The 26,713-nt window shown below is 41.1% G+C and overlaps 1 protein-coding gene across 1 annotated transcript; it reads left to right on the top strand.

Moving 5' to 3' along the window:
• Positions 1-15,599: 15,599 nt before the first annotated feature.
• On the top strand, positions 15,600-18,403 carry LOC145415448 (52 kDa repressor of the inhibitor of the protein kinase-like). Its single transcript, XM_080284724.1, has 3 exons — positions 15,600-15,688; positions 16,062-16,320; positions 16,817-18,403. The coding sequence occupies exons 1-3, from the start codon at positions 15,600-15,602 to the stop codon at positions 18,401-18,403; spliced, it is 1,935 nt and encodes a 644-aa protein (XP_080140850.1).
• The last annotated feature ends 8,310 nt before the right edge of the window (positions 18,404-26,713 follow it).

Here is a 26,713-nt window from a genome sequence, read left to right on the forward strand (position 1 = left end):
GTGGAGGGCGATGATCTGTGCTCGTTTTGCAAGTGCAGTTTGCTGACGGTTCATTGTGAGGCCTGAAGGGTACTGACGGCCGAAAATTCTGGGTGGATAGATATCACCTTGGTCGACTCTTGATTGGCTGACTATAGTTCATTTAGTCCGAGTGAATTCTGTTCGATCTTTCTCACTGTAAATTTGTTGGCTCCTCATGATAAAAATTGATTAGGTAAATAAATGAATATATGTATAACGGTCTCAAAGTCATATGTGATTGATGACATTTTCAAATAAAAATTACAACTATACGATACGAGACCCGCCGAGGGTGGCAGCTGGGGAAAAACTCTACTCAAGATATTGTGTTATGCCTAAACGACGCATTTTCTACCTCCAGTATCTTCAATTCCTACCAATATTAATGCATCCGATATTGTTTTATTATTGCACCCAAGCGTCAGACCATAACACAAACAAAACATAAAAGGAGGAAAAATGTCCAGGAAACACAAACGACCACTGCTATAAGTCTGAAATGATATTAGTAAGATTATTAATACGTTATGGTTTAATGACTTTCCTTATCTAATCCTGTAATGATTAATGTCATCAGCTAATCCTGTAGCCACAGTTATTAACTTACCTTATCTAATCGTGTCTCAGATCAACAATGGTATTTCGTTATTAGGTTTAAAAGCGAAGGCCCATGACTGCCGATATGTAAAAGGAACTTCAGACCCTGGGTTCTGTTTTCGCAAATAATTGTCTGGTGAATATTAGGGAATTGAACCAACGTGTGGCTAGGTTCATACTTCTGTATCATAATTATTGTGTCTGTTTATCCTATTAATCAAAGACGATACATCTTTATAAAATTAAAGTAAGCAGAAGTTGGGCTATAATGTCGATAACTGTCCTGTTTTCGAGGCCTGAAAGAACATATTTCAGTATGTTTTGCTTGGTTAAATTTTTATATGAATAATTACAGTAGTAGCATACTTTTCTCATCAAAATTATGGAACTTGGCAGGTCTTTAGGTCAGTCTCCTTTCGCTGTCATATTCATTATTCTAGAGGAAGAAATAACATCACACTTACTGAGCATTTGTAATATATATATTGTTAGCATTATACCATTGGAAACAGAAAAACATTACCCATGTTATGATACAAGACATTAGACTTACTCAATACTTTTGGTTACTAGACAGTAAGTCAAGCCGATAATATAAAGATTATCATCCTAGTAGTGCCGCATTACCTCTTTACACGATGTAGTACTGTAAACATCTAATAACTGTGGACGCACTAGTTTTAAAAGCTTTTGTTACGAGTATATTCATTGTAAGACAATATTTCATCATGGAATTGCTACCGATATCCATAACTACTGTTATGGAGATAGACATAGCCCATTACTATTATAATGGTAATAGCCTTAATCACCTTCAAAGCATGCTAATAATTCGTCTCCATTCTGTTAACCAGATTGGTAAAGCGAAGGGAACCCTTGTTGGAGCTGTTTATAATATAACGTTTACTGACAACACTATGAAGTCATAACTCCGCCATCTATGGGATGAACTCAAGACTATGACTGAGGTTCAGTACGGAAGAGATTTGAGGATACGAACTTCCATAGAGCATGTACACACGAACAAACACATACACTGTTGCCAGTACCCGCGGCCCATCCCTCGCAGCTGGGTGGCCCAGGTGGAACGTTTGGCGACTGTACATCATGTGGGTTGACATTCCTAATGAGAAGCTTTGTATGTCTCAAGCAGACACTACATACTGCACGTTGTGATATGAGATATAGGCTATGCTAGTGCCTATAATCATTACATAACTATAACTACTACATATGACATACTGATGCCTATATACTGTCAGTTTTACATCATTTCACTTCATGGGCAATAACGACAGCTCTATGGCTTGGTCGTGGTCAGTATGAAGATTTGTATATTCCAGGTAGCATGTGTCAAAGGGATTCTTTTGGTCTTTTGACTGCAATGTGGGATGCCTTGACAAAGGTGGTTATCTGCTCATAGCTTTAACCCATCCAAGGGCGATCCACAAGGCAGTGAATTTTGCATCACTTAGTCTGACATCTCACTAACGGCCCCTCCTGCATGGGTAACCCTGTCCTTTTGCTAAGTCCTGGGGAGAACTCCCCTCACTGGTGCGGCCCACCAGATTTACGAGGTAACCATGAAATGGCAAAACTTTGTACCACTTTTAAGGCTTGGTGAAGCACTGGCGACGTGCAGTGGGTAAAGATAAAACAGACCATCGTATAGCACCGAACGCAAGTCTGACTTATAAGCTAAACTATTTCCACAACACATCTCAGGTAAAGTTAAGGGATCCACTCCTTCTTTCTCATCTACAACACGAACAAAGATTTTCGCGAATTCGTGCAGCAACAAAACCGTGCACTCTTTGAGGTAGTTAGTGATATGTGGATGAATCAACCGTTGTGTCAGTGCTAGAGATCTTATATTATACTGCAACTACATTCTCTACACTACTCTCTGCTGATGGCTGTGGAGCAGGAGTTACTGTAGATGGCATTACTGAATTTACCTGTGAACGGACGGGGTGTGAGTAATTCACGCCGGACGCACAGAACCCATGTACTGTAATACTCCCACAAGCAGGTATCAATTCAATAGAATGTTGAGCCATGGTGTCAGTACCAGTCAAAACATCTGCATTATACCGAAGTTTGTTTGTGACATAGAAATCACCTATTAAGTGATCTATCAATTCATCGGATTGTATTTCAAGAGATACCTCGCCCTTCATGTAAAATGCTTTGCCGTCCACACCAAAAAGGCGAACGTTAGGCGGCTCAAAAATCCAAACCCGTTTGATCTGCCTCTTAATACTAGCTTGGGAAGATTCAGATGTTAAGTTCACAACAGACCCAGAATCCATAAAAATGATATACAACAGCTATACATCAAGGCTTATGCGTCATAATACAACTAGCTATACATTGGAAGTTATACACATTACACCCTTTGGCATGAGTTCACTTTCTGGATAATCCGTAAATTGGATAATGTATAATAAAGCATTAACAGCTTATTTACTATTACTGTTGAAATGAAGGATCAACAGAAACAAGTTAATGCAATGGAAACTTATAGCAGCATAACACTCAGAAGCAGAAGCATTCCATACACATGTATACAAGATGGTTTGATCATCTTGACATTATTGTTTAATTTACTTGACATTATTATATACTGATAGTAGCTGACTTCACCAAAACCATAAGGTTTTAGCACACACGCACACAGATTCAGTGATAAACATCGTCCATTTTCCTGATCCCTGTGTTTCCAGCCTGTGAGAGTGGGATTATAGGGAAATGTTCAGCCTACTCTGTCAGGAAAAGGACTCTGAGGTGTTAGTGGTCATCTGTGTATCTTGCTTTAATTTTGTGTTCGGATACGGTGTTCTGTTTTAGCAACATGCTGAGACATACCTTTGTATTCTCGTCGTTTAAGGTGACTCCCTAACATTTTTTCCTTAGCGATTTATTTTGCATATTACGTTTAGCCATCCTCTTCTGTGTTACACAAATCATTGTAATAATGCCATACTCAGAATAAATAACGTGCAAAATTATATTAACCATCAGCATCCAAAAATAAATCACCGAGGAAGAGGTGTTGGGGAGCTTCCTTAACCGACAGGAATATGAGCCATGGAGTAACGATATGAGAACTACTTGTGTGATAGTTTGAGAATAAAGATTTATATTTATGACCTACAGCACTGACGTAATACTAGGATCCTTAGAATTATTCTGATTGGCACTGTATTCCAAGATGAATAAATAACAATTGCAGAATGTTATTGTTATTATTACTGTACACCAGTGCTCAACCCAGATCGGGCGTTGTGTTTTGCACGAAGTGTGTGTGTGTGTGTGTGTGTGTGTGTGTGTGTGTGTGTGTGTGTGTGTGTGTGTGTGTGTGTGCGCGTGTGTGTGTGTGTGCGCGTGTGTGTGTGTGTGTGTGTGTGTGTGTGTGTGTGTGTCTGAGAGAGAGAGAGAGAGAGAGAGAGAGAGAGAATTTTTAGCTGGTTTTAACCAAACGTTGTAGAAGGGTGACAGCCAACGGGTTGATCTTTTAGTTTTTGAGAATAATAGGTCAAAGGTCAAGGATACATGACAAGATCAACTTAAAAAGTTTTTATCCGATTTACAGCAAGCTTTATGGAAGGGTTTTGAGTAGGGCAAGGCTAAGGCATTCGGTTTTATGAACAGTCAGTTGAAGGCCAATGTCACATGGAGACAAATGTCAGCTTCAGAAGGAAATGTTATCTTAAACAATTTTAATCTTATCTGGACTGTGCTTGGTGGTAAATGTTAAGGGTGAGGCAAGAATGATAGAATTAGATTTGAGAGTACGAGTAATCACGCGAAGGTCAAGGTCACGAGGCAGCGTCAGCTGTAAAAGTAGGCCATTAGATTAGTTGGTGGGCGTGGATGTATTCTCTTATTGCTTCCCTCATGGTATGATATTTTGACAACGGACAGTAGCTGAATGAGAACCTAAAGATCCAGATGAAATTTAACATTTGACTCCGTCAGTGTCTACTGAGAACCGCAGGGTTTGTACCTGTATATCACCAAAGAGTAGGAAGGTATATTGTAGATATTTCATTTACACTGTAAGTAACGGAGTAACGGGAAATTGTGTATGTCTGATATGACAGTGTTCATATTTATGCTATTCTGAAACTTACGGATACAAATTTTAAAATGACAGTATAAAATTATTCAAAACTCATGTATGTTGATGAAAATTCCTTGGTGTTAACATGCCAAAGTTGTAGCGATATCTTCAGGGTTTTATGCCTATCTGTCTCACAGTTGTTACTTCAGCATATTTCATGATGAACAATCATTCACAAAGCCTTCTTTTGCTAGACACAAAAAAATAATGCATGAAGGAAACTGCTTTCTGCACTAAAATATTTAATCACATTACAGTGACGATGAGATCTATGATTAAGAGCAGAAAGATAATACTGCAATTCCCCTACCATAATCTGACTACTCATCACTGATGAACTCCTCTACACCCGAAGCTACAAATATCACATTAGCACACGTTATCCTGAAGCCACAGTGTTAAATCTTTCCGGACATCACAATTTCAAAGAATGTTAAATGGAAAAAAATTGACCCACGACTGGAAAACTTATTTACTAAGGGTTATAACAGTTTTGGTAGGCTTTGGACCGTCTTTAGGGAGGAAACATATGTTTATATTCAGAACAGTTACAGGGAAGAGAAAGCCTTCAATCAGATAATATTGATAACTTCAAGAAGGACGCCTTGTAATAACTGGGATACAAACGGTCTTCATTAGATTCACTATGTAAGCTGATTATTATGTTTCATATTGTCACTGAGTCCAGATGCTGTTATTGATGTTGGGAGGGATTCCTCGTTGCTAACACTCCTATGGTCAGAACCACTATAGAGGCTTATTCTACATACCGCAAGGAGTTTATGTTCAGTTGAATAGGTTATAAGTGTCTGAATTTATACTTCCACCATGAATCCTTGCTTGAGACAATCTATAACAGCTAATGTCCAGCAATTTTATTCAGCTGGGAATGGGTTACAGGAGTCTGAATATTAAGAGCGAATATACTAAAACACACAGAGCTCTATGGAGTACGTTACCTTCGTTGCAGCAAAGCGCAACGTCGTATTCTTCTCTAATAATATACAAACCATTTTGAATTTCCTTGCGGAATCATTAAAGCAACTCATTTCTACCAGGATTCAGAGATATATTAATTCTTCTTCCTCTGCGATATATTTGCACGTCACACCCTGATAATAGTCCCGTATATAACTTAAGCAAACTGAGCTGACTTCATAAAAATATATACAGCATACAGGAGAAATTTATACTTTTGATGGAATATAAATTGCTAGGAAATGCGACAACAATAATGCATTTATTCGAACCTGACGAAGATCCAGAGCTCCTTTCAGCTCAGTTAATGGTCAGCAGTAGTCAGGCTGGCTAACTGATTTGACTAGTATCGAGGGAGATTTAGTTCTGCGTCATAATGATGTTCATATAATTTCATGTAACCAGAACAGAATTCAGGTGACGGAAATGGTCCCGTTTCGTCAAGTGAAAACACACACACACACACACACACACACACACACAGACACATACACACACACACACACACACACACACACACACACACACACAAGCGACTTAGGCACAAATGGAAGCTGAAAACGATGAAATGTTCCTTCGCCTTTCCACTCATGATCGTGCTATCAAAGTCCTCGTTATGGTGCAGACAGCCAGTCAGCTTGTGATTATATATCATCCTGTTTATGTTGACGGTAATCCACAGAACTTATTATTTTGGTACAGTCGGGGACAAAAGTTTGTCTATTATCTCGCCTTTTCTTTTTACTTTCCTCAGTTGGCTAATATTCCTAAGCTCTGACAAGCCTGGCATATTTGTCTCTGATGCCAACCAACAAGAAGAAAAACGACGTACTTGACCAAAGTGTAAAGCAGACGCAGGGAAAGAATAGGCGAACTTCTGTCCCTGACTGTACGTCGAGGATACATTACAAGTGTTCCGTTCCTATGAAATGGGTCATTTGTTGATGAGTCAGAATTTCCTTCTGATAAAAGATGTTTGGAATATGAAGTATTTAGTTCTTAATTATTACTTGTAGACATGGAAAATTAATGTTTTTTTTTTTCTAGTATCCATGAAAAGTATTATAATATCTATATCACATTATTGCTAGAAATTATTTTGTTTAAGCAGAAACTCTTTAACTCTCTCATGGTCTGGACAATTCTAGCAGTCCATTCCAATAATGTCAGAGGATTTTATTGATCTGAGGGCAAATCATGCCAACTTGAAAATTAAATGTCACCATTCAAATTTTCAAGGTAAGGACACATCTGGCATTCTAATTCAGCTGACGCCATTTACTTTATTCAGCTGAGAGAAAGTCATAGTAGACGGAGAGTGTGAAGGGTGGTTCGTGAACTGAATAAGTACCTCTCAGTTGCGGTATCATCATTATTTTGCCAACGTGATACATCCCCAAGTTACAGCATATCATGAGAGAGAGAGAGAGAGAGAGAGAGAGAGAGAGAGAGAGAGAGAGAGAGAGAGAGAGAGAGAGAGAGAGAGAGAGAGAGAGAGATTGGTGAACTGGAGAAGTAAGGTGAAATGTGGGATATTTCGAATGTGCTTTATAGATGTAATGTTATGCTGCTTGATAATTCTTGGTGTACGGTTCTTGGTGTACGGTTGATGAAGTTGCGTATTTAATTCTAGCTAACGGCAAAGTACGTACAATTATAAGAAATCACAGCCGTCAGTTGTTAAAAAAACCATCTCACACTTTTTCTGTTATTTCTAAACCTGGGATTTCTGTACACTAACACCAGGAGATTTTCTTCACTGGAGAGGAATCGTAGCAGTCAAAGCGAACTAGTAGTTGTAGCCCCAAGTTTAACTAAAATGTGAACTCTGTGGACTGCAGTCTTCAACTGTTAAAGCCTTGTTCAGTATACCCTCCTCCCACTGCTGTAAGTCCCTGCATTCCATCAACCTATAATGAACATACAGGACATGGACAGCGTAATAAAGGGGACCCTTCAACCCTGTACTGCTTAGTACAGCTCTAGTGTTTTATTGCATCTTACGCTAGGTCATTTTATTTTAAGTGAGAGTGAGTCATAGGAAACTAAATATTAATACTGGTACTATTAACATTTTATTGTCAAGAGAGCTCTAGTATTCCATTGCAGATAATGCCAGGCCATTCTGTTCAACTATGAGTAAATCATAAGAGCCTGAGTGATAATTCTTTATGGATACGAGTCTGCTTGGACTGAGACGTAATAATTAGATTTGGGGTGGCTTCCCGTATCACACAACGCTACGTAAAAAGAACAAAATAATTTGTAGGAAGAAGTAAATAATTTTCTCGGATACTTCTTTCTCTTCTCTTATCTATCTATCTATCTATCGAGATAGAAAGATAAACATAATGAACAGATTTCAGGCTCTAAATTATACTGAATGGGAAATTGATAAGTTGAATGAAAGACTAACAAAAGTACCAAGAAAATCAGCGGAGGTAATAAGGAGAGCCAATACAACCAAAGCCAACAGTTATTCAAAAATGACGCTCGAGCGCATGAAAAGAAGGAAGAAGATGAAAGTAAAAACAAAGAAAAATGAAACGGAAACAGCGGAAATAAATCAGCTGATCAACAAGAGACAGAAAGAATAAAAAACAAAGAGTAACATGGATTAGAGAAAAGAAACCATCAAAAAGGGAAAAAGTCTGAAACAGGTCCAAAGTAAAATAGCACTAGGAAAACAACAAATTATATCACTGAAACACAAAAACGGTTGTCATTAAATGCAGAGATAAGATGGTGACGAGACTGGAAGAATTTTTCAAATAACTGTATGCAGCAAAGACAATTGTACCAATAGCCAACTTTTCAGTTGAGACAAGTGAAATACCTGAGGTAATAGCAGATGAAGAAGGCCCCAGGAGAAAATGGAATAATTGCCGATTTACTGTTGGGTGCAAAAGTAAAAGTACAAATCAGGCTCGCCCACGATTTTACTCAGTGTACAAAGGAAAAGAAAACTCCCAAAACATGGTGTAATGCAATAGATATTTTAACAAAAAAAGTGACTCAAAATATATTAGTCACAAACTCTTCACTAAAATTCTTACAAACAGAAGAAGAAACGGTGCCAAGGCACAGCAAACCCCTCCCTAGCAGTCATTTTAGTGCTGACGTATAAACACAACAGGATATGTAGTCAAAGATGTCACATTAAATTTGGAATAAATAGGTGAAAATTGACGATTTTATGCCCATTAGAAATTTTAGGTCTGACCCACCTGACATTGCCCCCCCCCCCACTCTAGCTGAGGGGTAACCCCCCTGATGTAATGAGGCAAGTTATAGCATGCAGATTTGAAAGATGCACCTTTAGGTTTTGGTTTCATGTCGATAAGACGAATTTTGAAAGGAGTTATGAAGAAAAAACTATTTTCATTTTTTGGTTCTACAGCCTGAGCCTTGGCCCAATTTGGCCCAATATTTAATCAAGTCATAGCCCATGATCTCTGTAATTTTTGTCAAAATCGCACCGGTAGTTTTCGCGCGAAGTTGTTAACAAACAGACAGACAAATAAACAAACAGACAAACTGAGTGAAAACAATACCCGTCCATGAGCCCATGGGGGGGGGGGGACGGAAAATAACAACAAATTTGGAAGAAAATCAACCTCGTGAACAGGCAGGATTCCGAAGAGGGTATGGGACTGCTAATCATCTACACACAATGAATCAGCTAACTGAGAAAACTACAGAGTATTATGGACCACTGTGCTTAGGTTTTGTTGATTATGAAAAGGCTTTCGATTCAGTGGAGCAATAGCAATTATAAATTCATTACGGGAACAAGGAGTAAATGAGAAAACTGTAAAACTCCTCGAAAACATATGTAAAGAGGGAAATGATACAGTAAATTAAATGAAAACTCAGAAAAAATTCAGACTAAGAATGGCTTGTGCCAGAGATACAATTTCACCAAAATTATTTACCGCATGCCCAGAAAGTATTACCTGAAAGCTAGATTGGGAAAACAAAGGTGTAAACATAGTTGGAGAAAACTTAATCATATAAGATTTGCAGATGACATTGTCCTAATCTCAGAAACAGCAGACATTACAAGAAATGTTAAATGATCGAAACAGAGAAAGTATCCAAGCTGAGCTAATGATTAATTCAAATACATCAAAGTGCATCATCAGAATAAGTGAAGGAAATCTTAAAGAAGTGGAGTATAATTACTTGGGGCAAATAACAAAACTAACGAAAGGCAATGACAGCGGAATAAAATGAGGCATTACAGTTCGATTACAGGCTTTACGTAAATACAGAGACATCATGAAAGTTAGCTTGCCAATATGTGTGAAACGAAAGTATATATCGAATGTATAATCCCAGCTATGACGTTCGGTTGTGAGACCTGGTAACTGACAAAATCACTGAAAAATTGATTATTCTGTTTTCAGAGAGCAATGGAAAGATCAGTGATGTGAATATCTTTAAGATACAGGAAAATATCAACTTGGGTGAGAGAGCAGACTAAAGTCAAAGACATTATAGAAGTTATAACAGAACAGAATTGGAGGTGGGCAGGTCACGTAGCAAGAATAAGGGATAATTGATGGAGCAAGAGGCTGACTGTCTGTATTCTAAGAGACTGTAAGAGTAGCAGAAAAAGGCCAGACAGGAGGTGGAGAGATGAGATGGAGAAGTTTGCAGGCAAAACATGATAGAGATTGACTCAATCAAGGAATTCGTTGAAAAGGAAGGGAGAGACCTTTGTTCAGCAGTGGATTTGCCATGGCTGCTGCTGGAGACATATGTATATATATATAATGTGCACACATAACTATATATCTATCTATATAGATACATAGATATAGATATACACAGTACATCCTTATTTATCCGATGAAACAGAGCCAAAGGGATGTTTGGGTAGTGGCAATATCCGAATAATGAACAATATCCCCCCTACTATACCCACCTCCAGCCTATACCTAACGTATTTGTACACTGCCTCTGCTTATTTTGGCAGTGTTTTCCAGTCATTCAGGCATATTTAGACATCAGAACACACATAGGAATATCCAAAACAATCTTAAATACCAAGAACACCGTGCAAAAAAGAAAACATTGAAAACCCCAAAACACCCTACCTATGCACTACTGAATGTAAAGTACCCCCTCTAATTTTGTTACTGTTTTCAGGTCAATCCTCCAAATTTAGAAATGAAAACACATAGAAGTATCCAAAGTAATACTAAACATCTAGAAAACCATGAAAAAAAAAAAAAATAAAAACCTACATATATGTACAGTATCCCTCCAAATTTTGGCAGTGTTTTCCAGTCATTCTGCCATATTGAGACATCAAAACACACAGGAGTATCCATATTACTGCTAAACACCAAGAAATCAATGCATAAGCAACTGAAATCCTCAAAAAACCTGAAGACGGTTGGAAAATCAGTTATCTTTCCGTGACAGAGTAATAGCTGCTCCTGGGGCACGCACGCACACACACACACACACACACACACACACACACACACACACACACACACACATTCATTTCTAAATTTGGAGGATTGCCCTAAAATGTATGGATAAAAAGATGCCTAACACAAGAGGAACTGGAATTACTGAAAGAGAAGAGAGGGGAAGCAAAAACAAAAAATGAGGGAAGATCAGAAGAAGAGAAGAACACATTTTTTTACAAAGTAATAGGACTGCAGGTACGAAAGTGGTACATAAACAGAAGGGAATAAAAAGGAGGAAGGTAGCAGAACCATGTCATGACAAGTATATAAACAAGATGATTAAGTTGATGTACTCAAATGTGGATGGAATGGTATCTAAATTATTCGAGATGAATGATTATGTCAGAGAAAATGAACCACATATAATATGCCTAACTGAAACAAAATTAACACCAAGAATATCCAATGACATACTAAACTTAGAGGAATATAATACATGGAGAAGAGATAGAAACTTAAAAAAAGGAGAAGGAATTATAATATTAACTAAGAAAAATCTAAAAGTCAACTAAATAAAACAAGATATACCATCAAAAGTAGAACTGATTGCAGTAGAGATCAACACATCTGAAGGGAAAGCAATTGTAGCCAATTTGTACATGCCACCCAGATCAAACACATGGGAAAGAGACGAATATGAGGACCTGGCAGAGAGTACAATTCAGAGTTTAAGATCATTACTACATAAAATGGAAGAGAAATCGGAAAGAATTATACTAACTGGAGATTTTAATACAAATATAAATTGGAATACTCTAGAAAGAGTCTAGATATGATAAGCCAAGAAAGCTGTTGGGACCAAAAGCTCCTGGATCTCGTGCAAGAGTTTTTCCTAACGCAACATGTGAGGGAAACCACCAGAAAAAGAGGACTAGATGTACCTTCAATGCTAGATCTCATATTTACTAGGCAAGAAAATTATATTGACAGTTTAATATATCACCCTCCACTCGGCAAAAGCGACCATGCAGTACTAAATTGCAACTTCAGGATAGCATATGACATAGTTAACAGCAATGAAAGTTACAAAAAGAGCCTAAACTATAAAAAGGGAAATTATCATGACCTAAAGAAGTGTTTCTTAGAAGTTGATTGGGAAAATGAGCTTAGAGGACAAGATTTAAATGCTGTACATAAAAAATTCTGTGAATTTTATGAAATAGGAGTCCAGAAGTACATCCCACAGCACAAAGACGCAGAAAAGAAAATAAAGAAATGGTTCAATACAGAATGTAAAAAATCAAAAGAAAGAAGAGATTTGTTGTGGAATAGATACAGAAGACACAATACTGAAAGGGCATATAATAATTACAAACAGGCAAGAAACGATTATACAAGAATAAGGAGGGAAGCCCAAAAACAGTTTGAGGAGGATATCATAAATAAAAGTAGTGATCAACCGAAGCTATTTTACAGCTACATCAGAAGCAAAACCAAAGATATTATACAATCCATTACGGCCGAGGGAATCACCTATACACAAGAGAAAGATATTTGTGAAGCACTAAATAAGAATTTCCAATCAGTTTTTAAAGAAGAAAAAAATTTTGAGAGGGATTATGTGGAACATGCATGCCCACACATACTACCAGATATACAAATATCAGAAAAAGTAATACATGAGGAGTTAAGTGAATTAGACAGAGGAAAAGCAAATGGTCCTGATGAAGTTTCATGTTAGGTGCTACGAGAATGTGCAAAGGAGTTAAGTAAACCATTAAATAAAACCCTACACACATCAGAAAGAGAGACGGACCTAGGTGTGATTATCAATAACAGACTATCTCCGGCTGACCACATCAGTGAGAAGGTACGGAACATGTATAAACTGCTTGCAAATATGAGAATAGCATTCACATACATAAATGAAGACATGCTAAGAAGGATAATAACATCATTCATCAGACCAACCCTGAAGTATGCATCAGTAGTCTGGAGTCTTCATCTCAAAAAACACATAGACAAGATTGAAAAAGTTCAAAGGGCCGCTACAAGATGGATTCCAAGCTTAAGGGATCTAAGCTACGAAGAAAGACTAGATAAACTGAATCTACCAACACTACAGGAGCGAAGGAAAAGAGGTGACATGATAATGCTATATAAATGCATATCAGGGAAGGAGAAAATAGACATAAATGATTACTTAACATATGGGGAAGCATCAGGAAGAGGACACTGTAAAAAACTGCATAAGAAGAGAGGTGATAAAGACGTGAGGAAATTCAGTTTCCCAAACAGAGCAATTGATCAGTGGAATGCATTACCGAAATAGTGTGTGCCAAAACAATTCACATATTTATGGTTTAAGACACGGGACAGTACGAGCTTGACTCATTCCTGTAAAGATACAATTAGGTAAGAACAATTAGGTAAGAACACACACAAAATCCACGGCCAAATATCCCGCCAGAAATGAGCTTAATTGATATAAATGGCATACCATCATCTTTGCTGGTGTTTTTTCAATAAGATAAGCTAATAAAAACAAAATAACTGGTGAGTAAAATAACAACTCTGCAGAGAGAATAAATGTTTTTCAAGAGTAAAAATTCTATCTATCTATATACCTAGGCTGCTTCCCCCAAGGAAAGGGAGGTAGCCGAGACAGGACGACACACTCCCCATTTACTCATCCATTCAAACACATTCATTCGCATCTTAGCCCCAAAGGGGAGAACGGACAGAGCCTCACCGCACCACACCGCACAAGAGTCAACTGCGCAATGCAATCAGTGACATCCGCAGCAGGGCCCGACAGCAGAGCTGATTTACCCCTGCCACATCATAACAGACTCATCCCCTTACCCGCACCTGACCTGAAATAGCTGATCAGACCAAATGCGGGAGAATATCCCCTCAGGGCTGCGTCATCACTTATTCATTCACAGTTTCTCTCCATTTATTTCTGTCACGCACAGCCACTCTTCCTTGCTCAACAAACATCTCTCTCGCATCGAGCGTTCTCTTCACACTGTCCATCCATCCCATTCGTGGTCTTCCTCTCAGCCTTACACCTCTCACATCAGATCTAGTTATCTTTTTCACCAATCGCTCATTACCTTCATAAAACTTCCCATCATCCTTGTGCAAAATTTTGCCCCCACCTTGCAAGAGTTAAGCATACGCAGAGGCGCACCCGGGGGGGGGCGCCCACCGGGCCCGGCACCCCCCCCTTAGCTCCCTGGATCCTTTTAAAAATTTATATATATTTATTTCGATAACAGCAAAACATGAAAAATTGGCAAATACAAACAAAGACTCAGAGGGTGTATTGACGTTTCGTCTCGTGGCTTCCTCAGGCTCAGAATACAATTGCTGAATATACACCACATTTCCTCTATATATAGCAAAAGGCAGTGGGGATGTGAGGGGTGAGGTATTGGCTAGGGGTGGTAAGGGGAATAGGTAGGGTAAGGAAGGTGAGGTCCAGGGGAAAGGGATTACAAATCACGGCACAAAGACGGAGAGAAACAAGGGACAGGTGAAGTGGGAAGTCCTTAGGGAGAGGGAAGGAATGTTGGGTAAGGAAATAGAGGTCACATGGGGAAAGTGATTGGCAATCCCAGCTCAGGTGTGTGTGTGTGTGTGTGTGTGTGTGTGTGTGTGTGTGTGTGTGTGTGTGTGTGTGTGCGTAGACTTAAAAAGACCCAAATGTCTGGAGGAAGCTGTTATAGTATGTTCCAATACCATTGAACAGAACAGCGGATCTTATCACCTATCGGATCCTGTGGCCAAATATATTGTCAATAGGATAGCTTCCTCACACCACCCCCCCTGAACTCAAAACATCATCCCTCCTGCCTTCCTATCCATCCCCATCCCCTCTCTTCACCCAGCTTCTTGCCCACATACACAACATTTGCACACACACACACACACACACACACACACACACACACACACCTGAGCTGGGATCGGCAATCCCTTTCCCATTGTGACCTCTATTTCCTTACCCAACATTCCTTCCCTCTCCCTAAGGACTTCCCACTTCACCTGTCCCTTGTTTCTCTCCGTCTTTGTGCCGTGATTTGTAATCCCTTTCCCCTGGACCTCACCTTCCTTACCCTACCTATTCCCCTTACCATCCCTAGCCAATACCTCACCCCTCACATCCCCACTGCCTTTTGCTATATATAGAGGAAATGTGGTGTATATTCAGCAATTGTATTCTGGGCCTGAGGAAGCCACGAGGCGAAACGTCAATACACACGAAGTCCCTCATCGGTGTCTCTTTCTCAAGTCCTATTGGCCTTGGTCCAAGCATTGGGCTCACGTGATACGTTCATTTTGGCAGGAATGCATGATAGACAGCCACTCCTTTCAGTTAGTCACCAGCATTCAGTGTGAGAACATAGGCCTACGACTGTGTGACTGAACAATCGTCATTCGACATGAAGCGGCAGCTAACTATGCAAGATTTTGTAAACAGAAAGAAGAAAACAAAGACTCATGATGAGGGTCTTCCAACAACAGAAATAAGGTACGTAAATAACGTCATTTATTTCACGTATTACCGTATGTTTTTAGAGTTTAGTTAGTTATTACTGTACTACCTGTGTTTTGCCTGTAATAAGAAAATTAATAGTAAACTCAGGTAAAAGCCTTTGTCTGTCTGTCTGTCTGTCTGTCTCTCTCTCTTTCTCTCTCTCTCTCTCTCTCTGTCTGTCTGTCTGTCTGTCTCTCTCTCTCTCTCTCTCTGTTTGTCTGTCTGTCTGTCTGTCTGTCTGTCTCTCTCTCTCTCTCTCTCTCTCTCTCTGTTTGTCTGTCTGTCTGTCTGTCTGTCTCTCTCTCTCTCTCTCTCTCTCTCTCTCTCTCTCCCTCTCTGTAACAGTTTTGTGTTAATATTGTTTTAGGAGTGCTACGCCATCTGCGAATGAAGATGCACACCCTGTCCCACGCTGTTCCAGTAGTTTGGTTATTTCTTCACAAGAAGACTACAGGAGTTTGGATCCGGATCTTTTTCACAAGACTCAAGCATTGCGGGTCATTCCAGTGTCATTGAACATTTTGTTAATATTGCCCATCTTCCTAAAGAAAAACGAGTGCACCTCCTTCAGAACCCACGGGTACCTGACAAAAATTACCAGTTTCCTGTTGCAGCTGACTCCAGTGGCAAGAAACGCAAATTCCAACATTCTTATCTCGAAGAATTTCCTTGGCTGTCCTACAGTGGACTGCCTGGCAAAGAGGGGGGCTTTTATCGCTACTGTGTTATAATGGGGAAAAGGATGAGTGGAAGAGGGGATCAAAACCTAGGAGCACTTGTGAGCAGACCTTTCAAGCGTTTAAGAGTGCAAAAGAGGATTTTCGAGCTCATCAAAATAGTCAGTATCATGTGTTTTCTATGGCTCAAGCCGAATTTTTGTTGGCACAAAAGCGTGGTGTAGTTCCCATTGATGAAATGGTTAATACTCAACTTTGTAAAGAGAGAGAGAAATGCAGAAAGAAGAACGAATATCGCCGACGTTTACATTCGATTGTTGAGACTGTAATCCTGTGTGGAGTACAAGAATTGGCCTTCCGAGGACACAGAGATAGTGGACCTCTTGACTTGGATTCCATGCCAGCTAATGGAAAGGAGAGTAATTTTAAAGCGCTTCTTCGGTAGCGGGCATCAGGTGACAAGCAGCTGTACAAGGATATTAAAACTGCCCCAAAAAACATGTTGCTAACAAGCTGGAATGTGCAGAATCAAATTATCAAGGTGTGCGGTGATGTGATTAAGGAAAATTTAGTGAATTCCATCAAGCAAGCTGGTATTTACTCTGTGATAGCTGATAGTACCACAGATATCAGCGCACATGAACAATTAGCTCTTGTCATACGTTATGTCACTAAGGGTGGACACGTGAGGGAGGACATGCTTAGTCTAATTAAACCTTCTCAAACCACTGGTGCTGCCTTGGCTGATGAAATGATGCAGTGCTTGAGAAAGTTGGGCTTATCACTAACAAACATCAGAGGACAGGGTTATGATGGAGGTTCCAACATGAGTGGCTTGATTAATGGAGCTCAGGCTCACAGTAAACAACAGCAGCCTCTTGCAGTCTACACTCACTGTGCATCACACCGACTTAATTTAGCACTAGGACGTGCTGTCACTGTTCCTGGTGTCCGGAACATGCTTGGCATTGTTTCAGAAGTTTCAGAGTTTTTAAGTGGACCTGCAGCAAGGGTACAGGTCCTAGAGAAGAATGTAGATGAATATGTACCAGACTCCCGCAAGAAACGAGTGAAGCCTCTATGCAGAACTAGGTGGGTGGAGCAGCATGAGTCTTTAAGAACATTTGACATGTTGCTGATACCAATAGTGATGGCCGTAAAGGATATTCAGAGGTTGGGCAACACAGATGCTGTAGCAAAAGCATCTTGCCTTCTAGCAGACATAACACGCTTTGAATTTATTGTCACCCTACAGATGGCAGTTTTGTTATTTGGCATTACCCAGCCTCTGTCTGAGAGCCTTCAGAACCCCACTCACACACTCACAGAATCCATGGAGCTAGTTGAACAAATCAACAAGGCAGTGGCAGCCAGTCGAGAAGAATTTTCCTTGATAATGGATAAAGCATTAAAACTGGCTGATGAACTAGATGTTCCTGTCTCAGTCCCCAGAACTACCAAACGACAGGTTCATCGGTCAAACAGTTGCTCGTCAACTGACCCAGCAGAGTTCTACAGGATCAACACCTGGTATCCATTCATTGACCAGATGATGACAGAACTGAATGCTCGTTTTCCTAAGGAGCATTCCGCCATTCATTTACAAGAAATCCTTCCACTGTTTATTGAAAAGCCCAGCCTTACCTCCATCGAGCAGGCTGCAAAAGTATATGAAGAAGATTTGCCAAACTTAACCAGTCTTCTGCCAGAACTTCTTGCCTGGCGAAAGATGATATCCTTAATAGACAGAACGCCGTTTCTCAAAGACATAAGTGAAGTGTTTCAGATGACAAGCAATCTTCCAAATGTGTGTGTCATTGTACGTATTTTGATGACATTACCTGTCACAAGTTGCTCTGCAGAGCGAGGATTTTCAGCCTTAAAGAGAATGAAAACAGATCAGCGGTCAACGATGACCGAAGACCGATTGGAGGCGCTGATGCTTATGAGTATTCATGGCAAAGAAAAACTTTCAACCGATGAAGCAGTTGAAAAATTTATGAAGATGTGTTCTCGGCGTCATTGCGAATAGAAAGACATCCTGCATTTAAAGAAGCATAAGCCGTAGTAAGAGGAAAAGATGGATCATGACGGAGTGTTCAAGAGTTGACCAGTTGTGTATATGAAAGACCGAGAGTACCAGTTAACTTTTATATTAGATATCTGGAGAGAATAGGGTTGAGATTGAATGGCTTGTTCTTTGTTACTTTGTTAAAACGATAAATATAAACAAACAAGTTTGTTTAAATAACTGACGACCTACCAAATAATCTATCATTCCATCAGTATATATATACAGTATATATATATACTGTATGTATATATATATATATATATATATATATATATATATATATAAATTAGAACTATAAATCTTATATGTAAACTTCAGGAAACTGGCAAATGGAGCCCCCCTCCCCTTAGAAAATTCCTGGGTGTGCCCCTGAGCATACATCTAGATGCAGAGTATCATGAGATTTTTCGTGGATTTTGCAGAAATTTGATACGACCAATAGTATTCAAATAGATCACCAAAAGCTTTAGAAAGTCACTGGTAACTGCTTTCAGAGCGAAGGAGGGGAGGGACTGAGGGAGTGAGGGGGGGGAGCCGGGAGACAGGGCTGGCAAGGTGGGGAGCATGGGAGGGTATGGAGGAGGGACAGGAGGAGGGGAGAAGCGAGGCTGTGGGCAGGATTTTCATCCTTCTGTCTCGAAGCAAACGGTCACTTTCACCTGATTTGTGGCTTGTGGTCTGTCCAACACTGCATTGGCCGTTGGGAAACACAACTCCCAGTGACTGGGCGACTTTGGACGTTCGGTGTAGAGGCGAATGGACACTTTCACCTGACTTGTGGCTTGCGGTCTGACTTACATGTGCGGTGTCAGTTGGGAAAGACTTATCCCAGTGGCCATGGGACATCGGACATTTGGTGAGGATGCATACGGGCGTTTTGGCATTGCTTGTGGCTTATGGTCAGTATTATTTGGGTGCTGGAGGTTCGTAGGGAGTGAGCAGGCCAGTCCACAAGTTTGACCCTTCAGTAAAGGGGATGACGGACATTTTACCTCATGTTGTGGGTTATGGACTATTTCCAGCGCAAGGCTAGAGCCCAGTGGCAACAATATCGATTGTCTGAACATGTCGGCTGGCCAGGGAAAGTTCTTGGGGACTTTTACGTCCAGATAATTGCAGCCGTTCAAGTCCAACTGCTACAGACATTTTATGAATGGAGGACACTAGTAATCTGGTGTTTAGATTATTTTCTTTTACTCATTTTTATTTCCCTCCTCTGTTATTAAAAAAAAAAAAGTAAATTTGGATAATAGCTTAATAGAGCCAGGGTCCAGTATCTGGACAATGGACAGGTCTGGATACTGCATGTCAAGACAAATGACTGATTACTGCATATCACTCTGTATATCTATCTATCTATCTCCGTCTTTACCTATTTATCTATCTATCGACACACACACACACACACACACACAATATATATATATATATTGTTACGGTAGCGCCAGCCCGGGGCTATTACAAAAAAAACAACAAGGCAGCCTTAGATGATCGGCCTCCACTGCGTTGCAAAAATAACGCAGACCCCGGCACTCACACTCCGCAAACTAGAGAAAAACTGCGCAACGGAAGAATATTAAATACGCAACACTCTGTACTTTGACAGTAAAACGGAACAGCCTACCTATGAATCTAGCCTACTATCGTCACTACCGGAAATAATACCGCCCGAGACAGTTTACAGGAACACCTCCCACTTATTTCCGGTGGTGACGACTTTCTACTTAACCCGTGTCCAAGGGGGAACGCAGTTGACGGCTCACGATAGTTCTCACTAGCCTTGTGCAAGTAGATGGGATTGAACTGTGTAGGGGTTAGGGGTGTGTGTGTATGTACGTGTGTTGGGGAACGTTAATTAAGGCAGCGAGAGGACTACGGTGAGCCAGACTGGCCCTCCAAAGACAACAAGGTCACAAAAACAAATAAAATAACTACTTCCCTCAGTCAGCAACAAAAGAATAAAAATAAACTTAAATGAAAACGCCAGCTCGGCATAAAAATGACTGGGGAGAGAGAGAGTGTACAAACACCCGATACTGAAGCTGGTTGGGAAGACACTGCACAAAGGCTGGCTCGTGTGCAGCCAAGCGCGAACGCATGAATCAGATTAATTAACAAGGAACTTAAATTCGTGCCCCTCTCTCTCTCTACAATGAATTGGTACTTCTAATGCAAGCAAAACATCATTAAATATATTGGTAGCTCACATAAGACAATCAAAATAATCAAATGCATTCTCAGCATGGTATGAAATAAAATTGCCCTCAGTGGCAGGAACGAAAGAAACAAAAGAACTTGTAACACTCGTTAATTTAAACTCCGCGAATGACACGGATACATACTGCATAATCCCCTAGCCCAGCTGTAACGGCTGCACCCGTGGGAAAGGACAGGCGGACAGCGTAACAATATATATATATATATATAAAATCCCTGCCTTTTCTCTCACACGTTTCTCATAGCTATGGCTCATTTCATTCAGCGATATAACCTCGATTTCACATGACTCTGAAAATGGCAGGTAGAGATTTATGTAACTGCCTCACGGATTAACAGTGTGTTAAAATGATTTTTGTTGAAGTACCACCTTCTTGGATCCCCGCGTCGATCACAGTATATTTGGACATGAGCTCTTTACCCTAGTCTGTACCCAAAACTGCAATGGGTACTTGATGTTTCAATTGAGGATTGTATTGTTACCTCCCCATCCCACACAGCCACAGGCTCCAACAGCAGTAGTTCAGTACAAGAAGAACATTGCCCAGTGAGTTGTTCTTCCAATGGTCAGTCTTTAGGTGTACAGTACACAAGATCTGCTGAGGCGGAAATAAACACTGGCTTGTTAAATTCATTGTCTTTATTTTCCAAATAATTACACTGAATGCTTTCCAACTTCACTTCACTTTTCTCACAAGCACTGGAGCTATACAAACTTTACTAACTGCAGTTACAATTAATGCCTGACAACACTTCACTATTTTCACTAGTACCGATAATATACAAACTTCAACAACACTTCACTGTTTGCCAACAACACTTCATTCTTTTTACAAGTACCGAGGATATACAGACTTCACTGACACTGCACTGTCACTGCAATGCACTCCAACTGAACTGAACACCAACTGGACTTGCTCTAGTCTTTTCCCCATCTTTATATAAGCTTCCTATAGTCTAGAGTTTTCTACACCTTGACAGTTCTAGTGTATTCCAGAGAGAGAGAGAGCATGGTTACAACAGTTACCAACTCGGAGACATCCAAAACATGCCAGAGTTTTCTTACATTACTTAACACTGTAAATTATTTAGCATACAAACTTAAATTCAATTATATAATTTAACAATCACATAAACAAAACATTATTGAGAAAAAAAGCACAAAAATTAATATACAACTTACAAAATAACTACAACCGCAAACAACAGGCAAACTGACAACTCTGACTTGCACCGGAGCTACCGTAAACATCGGAAATCCGTGAAAACCTTCTCGACTACCTAACTTCCCAATCCAGCTTCTTAACACTACCCCCTCCCTAGTACTTCGTCGTTCCGACAGAACTACACAATATATACAAACATAAACCGTAGTCCCAATGAAACATCTAACTATACAAAAAATAATCCTTCAACTTACCATGTCTTCTTCTATGCCACTTCCGATGACATCCTTGCTCCTCCACACAGTCCATTTCTCCTGGAATGTCTTAGTCCTTTTCTTGATGCACTTCTTCTCCTGGGACGCTGTCCCCATCCTCTTGCACTTCAGCTTCTTGGTCCTCTTCAACATCCTCAGCTGCAGGAGAGCAAGATTCCTCAGAGACCTCCCAGCTGTACTAGCCTGGCCCGTGGTACTGCCACAGACAATTCACGTGTACTACCTTTGGGTGATACTTTTTGCCTCCCCGAATCCGATATGTTACGTCTGATAGGCGGTCCAACCCAGTGTAAAGCCTGTCCCATGGGCTGTGCAGCTTAGGTGACTGTCCCTTCTTATGCTGAGGCCTGTATAACCAAACTTGGTCACCATCCTTGAAGCTCACCTCACTTGCCTTGGCATCATACTTGCACTTCATCACTTCTGAAAACTTAAGGGCTCCTCACACTTGATAATGTACTTCAGCCAGCCTTTCCTGAAGATGCTTCCATAGCAGAGGTGTCTGTAGGCAGCTCTTCACTAGTTGGTCTTCCCATTAACAAATCAACAGGTAAGCATAATTCATGGCCCAACATCAGTTTTGCAGGAGTGTAGCTGGTAGACTCATGGGATGCAGACTGATAATTATGCTATCAGCAATGCTGGTAATTTCTGGTCCCATTCTGTTTGTCCCTCTACACAGTACTTGGCCAGTTCTTGTCGCAGGGTCCAGCTGAATTTCTCCACCATCCCATCTGACTGTGACCTTAGTGGGGTCATCCTGGTCTTCTTTATCCCCAGTAACTTGCAGCATGCATGGAACACAGCAGACTCGAAGTTTCTACACTGGTCTGAACATAGCTCTTGCGGCATCCCAAAAAGACAGAAGAACTGGTCAACCAACAACTGAGGAACAGTCACAGCCTCTTGATTGGGGATGGCATAGGCTTCTGGCCACTTTGTGAAGTAGTCCATGGCAACACATATGTGTATGTACCGGTTTCCTCTTTCAGTGAGTGGCAAAGGTCCAGCAATGTCCACCGCGACTCTTTCCATTGGTGCACTCACGTGGTACAGCTGGAAAGGGTCGCAACCATGTTTCTTGGGTCCCTTCTTGGCACAACACACGTCACAGGCCCAACACCACTCTTCAGCATCCTGACACATGGCAATCCAGTAGAACCTCTGTCGCAGCTGGCTTAGAGTTTTCTTCATTCCCAGGTGCCCACTAGTAATCTGGTTATGAGACTCATCCACGATCTCAGACCTCATCTTCAGAACAACCAGTTGCCAGTACTTGCTGAGGCCATCGGGTGTTTCCCACTGATGCTCCAGTAGCCTGTTATTCAAACGAAGAACGTCCCACTTACTCCAGTAACTCTTGGTAACAAGGGCTTAACCTGGAAACTTCTTCCCAAGATGGTCACACTGTACTCCACTGCAGCCACTCTGGCACTGGTTGTAAATCTACATCCTCAATCTGGATCCTCTCCAGGTCTTCTTCAACTGACGCTGGCCCTGTTACTGCAGTATGGCGGCATTTCTTACCAAAATTACCATTCCTACTACACTGCTTGCCATCTGTTCTTCCGTCTTCTTGCACACTATTCATCAAGATTCTCCTGCATTTCCTCAGTGGTGGGGCTTCTTGGGGAAAACTGGCTGGTTGTTGCCTCTCGTCACCAGCCTTCACTAATTTACTCTCATCCTTCTCATTTGGATGCTCATAGCTGATGTGTCTCACCTCACCACACGTACAACACTTGTCTGTTGCAATCGGGATGATTTTCCTTGCACTGTTCCGTTCTTGTTCCTTCTTCCATTTGTAACAGTCCACCTTCTTGTGTCCCAGCTTCACGCAGAACCAGCAACCTCCTCCGGTCTTCTGTTCTCTCTTCCACTTGTTGCAATCCACTTTCCGATGTTCTGGCTTCTTACAAGACCAGAAACTTCCCCTGATATTCTCCTGTTCCTTCTTTTTTCTTATAACAGCCCTTTTTCCTATGTTCTGGCTTTTCAGAGTACCAGCAAATTCCTTCAAAATGTTCCACTTCACGTACCTGCATCTTTCTTGCCTTGAATCCTGCACTACGACCTGCCTGAAAATTGGATGTATTGGACCTGACATCGGACTCGAACTCTAGAGCCCTGGCTAATGCTTCTTGCATGCCTCTGGGTTGTTCCTGCTTCACTTGCACCTTCAACTCTGCACTATCAAGAGTATCAGTGAACTGGTCCCTCAGAAGAATAGCCAACAGGTTACATGCTGCTCCAATGTACGCCTTGTATGCCATACTCTCCAGATCATGAGCAAGCTGCTGTAGGGATTCTCTTCGAGCCCGTACACTGCTCCAGCTCCGGAATCTTGCTCTGTAAACCTCAGTCTGGTACATGGTCCCATATCTGCACTCCAGTACTTCTACTAAGGACTGATAGCTGTTCCTCTCCTCTACTGACATCTGTCCCAGAATTTCTACTGTGGCACCCTTAAGGTTAGTAGCAAGCTGCACTGCTCTCTACCTATCATCCCAACCATTCTGATCCACAAGTAACTCAAACTGTGCATGGTAAGCTTTCCAAGATACTCTACTATAAAATTCCTGAGGATTCATTTTAATTGGACCCCCATTATAGCCATGCACTTTACTGGTTTGGGGCCTAAAAACTGGGGCATCATATTAAGGCCAGGACTTAAAACTTCTGCACTCTAATTATTCAGCCCTGTAATGCTACCTTTAGATGCCTGGGATCCGTCAAGATTGGCCATACACAAAGATCAGAGGAAGTTGCTGGTATTGTAAGAAGCCAGGACACTGGAAAGTGGATTGCAACAAGTGGAAGAGAGAACAGAAGATCAGAGGAGGTTGATGATTCTGCGAGAAGCCAGGACACAAGAAGGTGGATTGTTACAAATGGATGAAGGAGCAAGAATGGAACAGCGCAAGAAACCCACAATTGCAACAAAAGGTTGTTTGCCATATAGTGAGGTGGGACACTTCAGCTATGATTGTCCGTATGAAAATGATGGCAAGAAGAAGGCTACGGAAGATGAGAAGGGTAAGGGTAAATTAGCAAAGGCTGATGACAAGCGGCAACAACCAGCCAGTTTTTCCCAAGAAGCCCCACCACTGAGGATATGGAAGAGAACCTTGATTGATAATGTGCAAGAAGATGGAAAAATAGACGGGAAGCAGTGTAATAGGAATGGTAATTGTAGCAGGAAATGCCACTGTACTGCAGTGACAGGGTCAGTGTCAGCTGAAAAAGACCTAAAGAGGATGTAGATTTACGACCAGTGCTAGAGTGGCTGCAACAGAGTTCAGTGCGACCATCTTGGAAGTTGGGAAGAGGTTTCTAGATTCATCCCTGCAACTAAGAGCTGCTGGAGTCAGTGGGACCTTCTTCGTTTGAACAACGGACTACTGGAGCGTCAGTGGGAGACACCCATTGGCCTCAGCAAGTATTGATGGTTCTGAAGAAAATGAGGTCTGGGATCTTGGATGGGTCTCATAACCAGATCATTAATGGGCACTTGGGAGTGAAGAAAACTCTAAGCCAGCCGCAACAGTGGTTCTTCAGGATGTTGAAGAGTGATATCGGGCCTGTGATGTATGTTGTGCCACGAAGGGACCCAAGAAATATGGTTGTGCCCCTCTCCAGCTGTACCAAGTGGGTGCACCGATAGAAAGAGTCGCGGTGGACATTGCTGGACCTTTGCCACTCACTGAACAAGGAAACCGGTATATATGTGTCGCCATGGACTACTTGACAAAGTGGCCAGATGCCTATGCTATCCCCGATCAAGAGGCTGTGACTGTTGCTCAGGTGTTGGTTGACCATTTTTTCTGTTGTCGTGGGATGCCACAAGAGCTACATGCAGACCAAGGTAGAAAAATCAAGTCTGCTGTGTTCTGTGAGGACTGCAAGTTACTGGCGATCAAGAAGACCAGGACAACCTCACTAAGGCCACAGTCGGATGGGACGGTGGAGAAATTCAATTGGACCCTGGGACAAGAACTGGCCAAGTACTGCATAGAGGGACAAACAGAATGAGACCAAAAATTACCTGTGCTGCTGATGGTATAAATACTGTATCAGTCTGCATTCCATGAGTCTACCGGCTACACCCCTGCAGAACCGATGCTGGGCCACGAATTTCGTTTACCCGTTGATTTGTTAATGGGAAGACCACTTGATGAAGAACTTTCTACAGACACCTCCAGCTATGCGAAGCATCTTCAAGAAAGGCTGGCTGAGGTACAGTCGGTCAAGGTTCCAGGTACCCCAGCCTCGCTCTGGGACTCGTAGTTTTATCTGGTAACACTTAGTGTAGTAAGCAGGGGTATCTTACAGCGACTGTGATTGGTGGATGAAGTCTCGACTATATCAGTGTTAGCACATATATTAAACAAGGGTAAGGAGCATATGTGTAATATTTATGTATACATTGCTATATGTGATCATCAAATGTCATCGAAAGTTCGTAGATAGGCGAAAATAACTAAGCAAAAATCGATTTATTGGCAACATATATAAAACCTGCTGGCTGCCACAACAAAATTTCCTCGAGTTTCAAAAATATATAATCGTGTATGATGCTGGTTGCTTAATGAAGGTTATATTAACAGTGT

Source organism: Coenobita brevimanus, chromosome 102 (assembly GCF_032717465.1).
Source record: "Coenobita brevimanus isolate Jiangsu-jjx chromosome 102, ASM3271746v2, whole genome shotgun sequence".
Classification (NCBI taxonomy): Eukaryota; Metazoa; Arthropoda; class Malacostraca; order Decapoda; family Coenobitidae; genus Coenobita; species Coenobita brevimanus.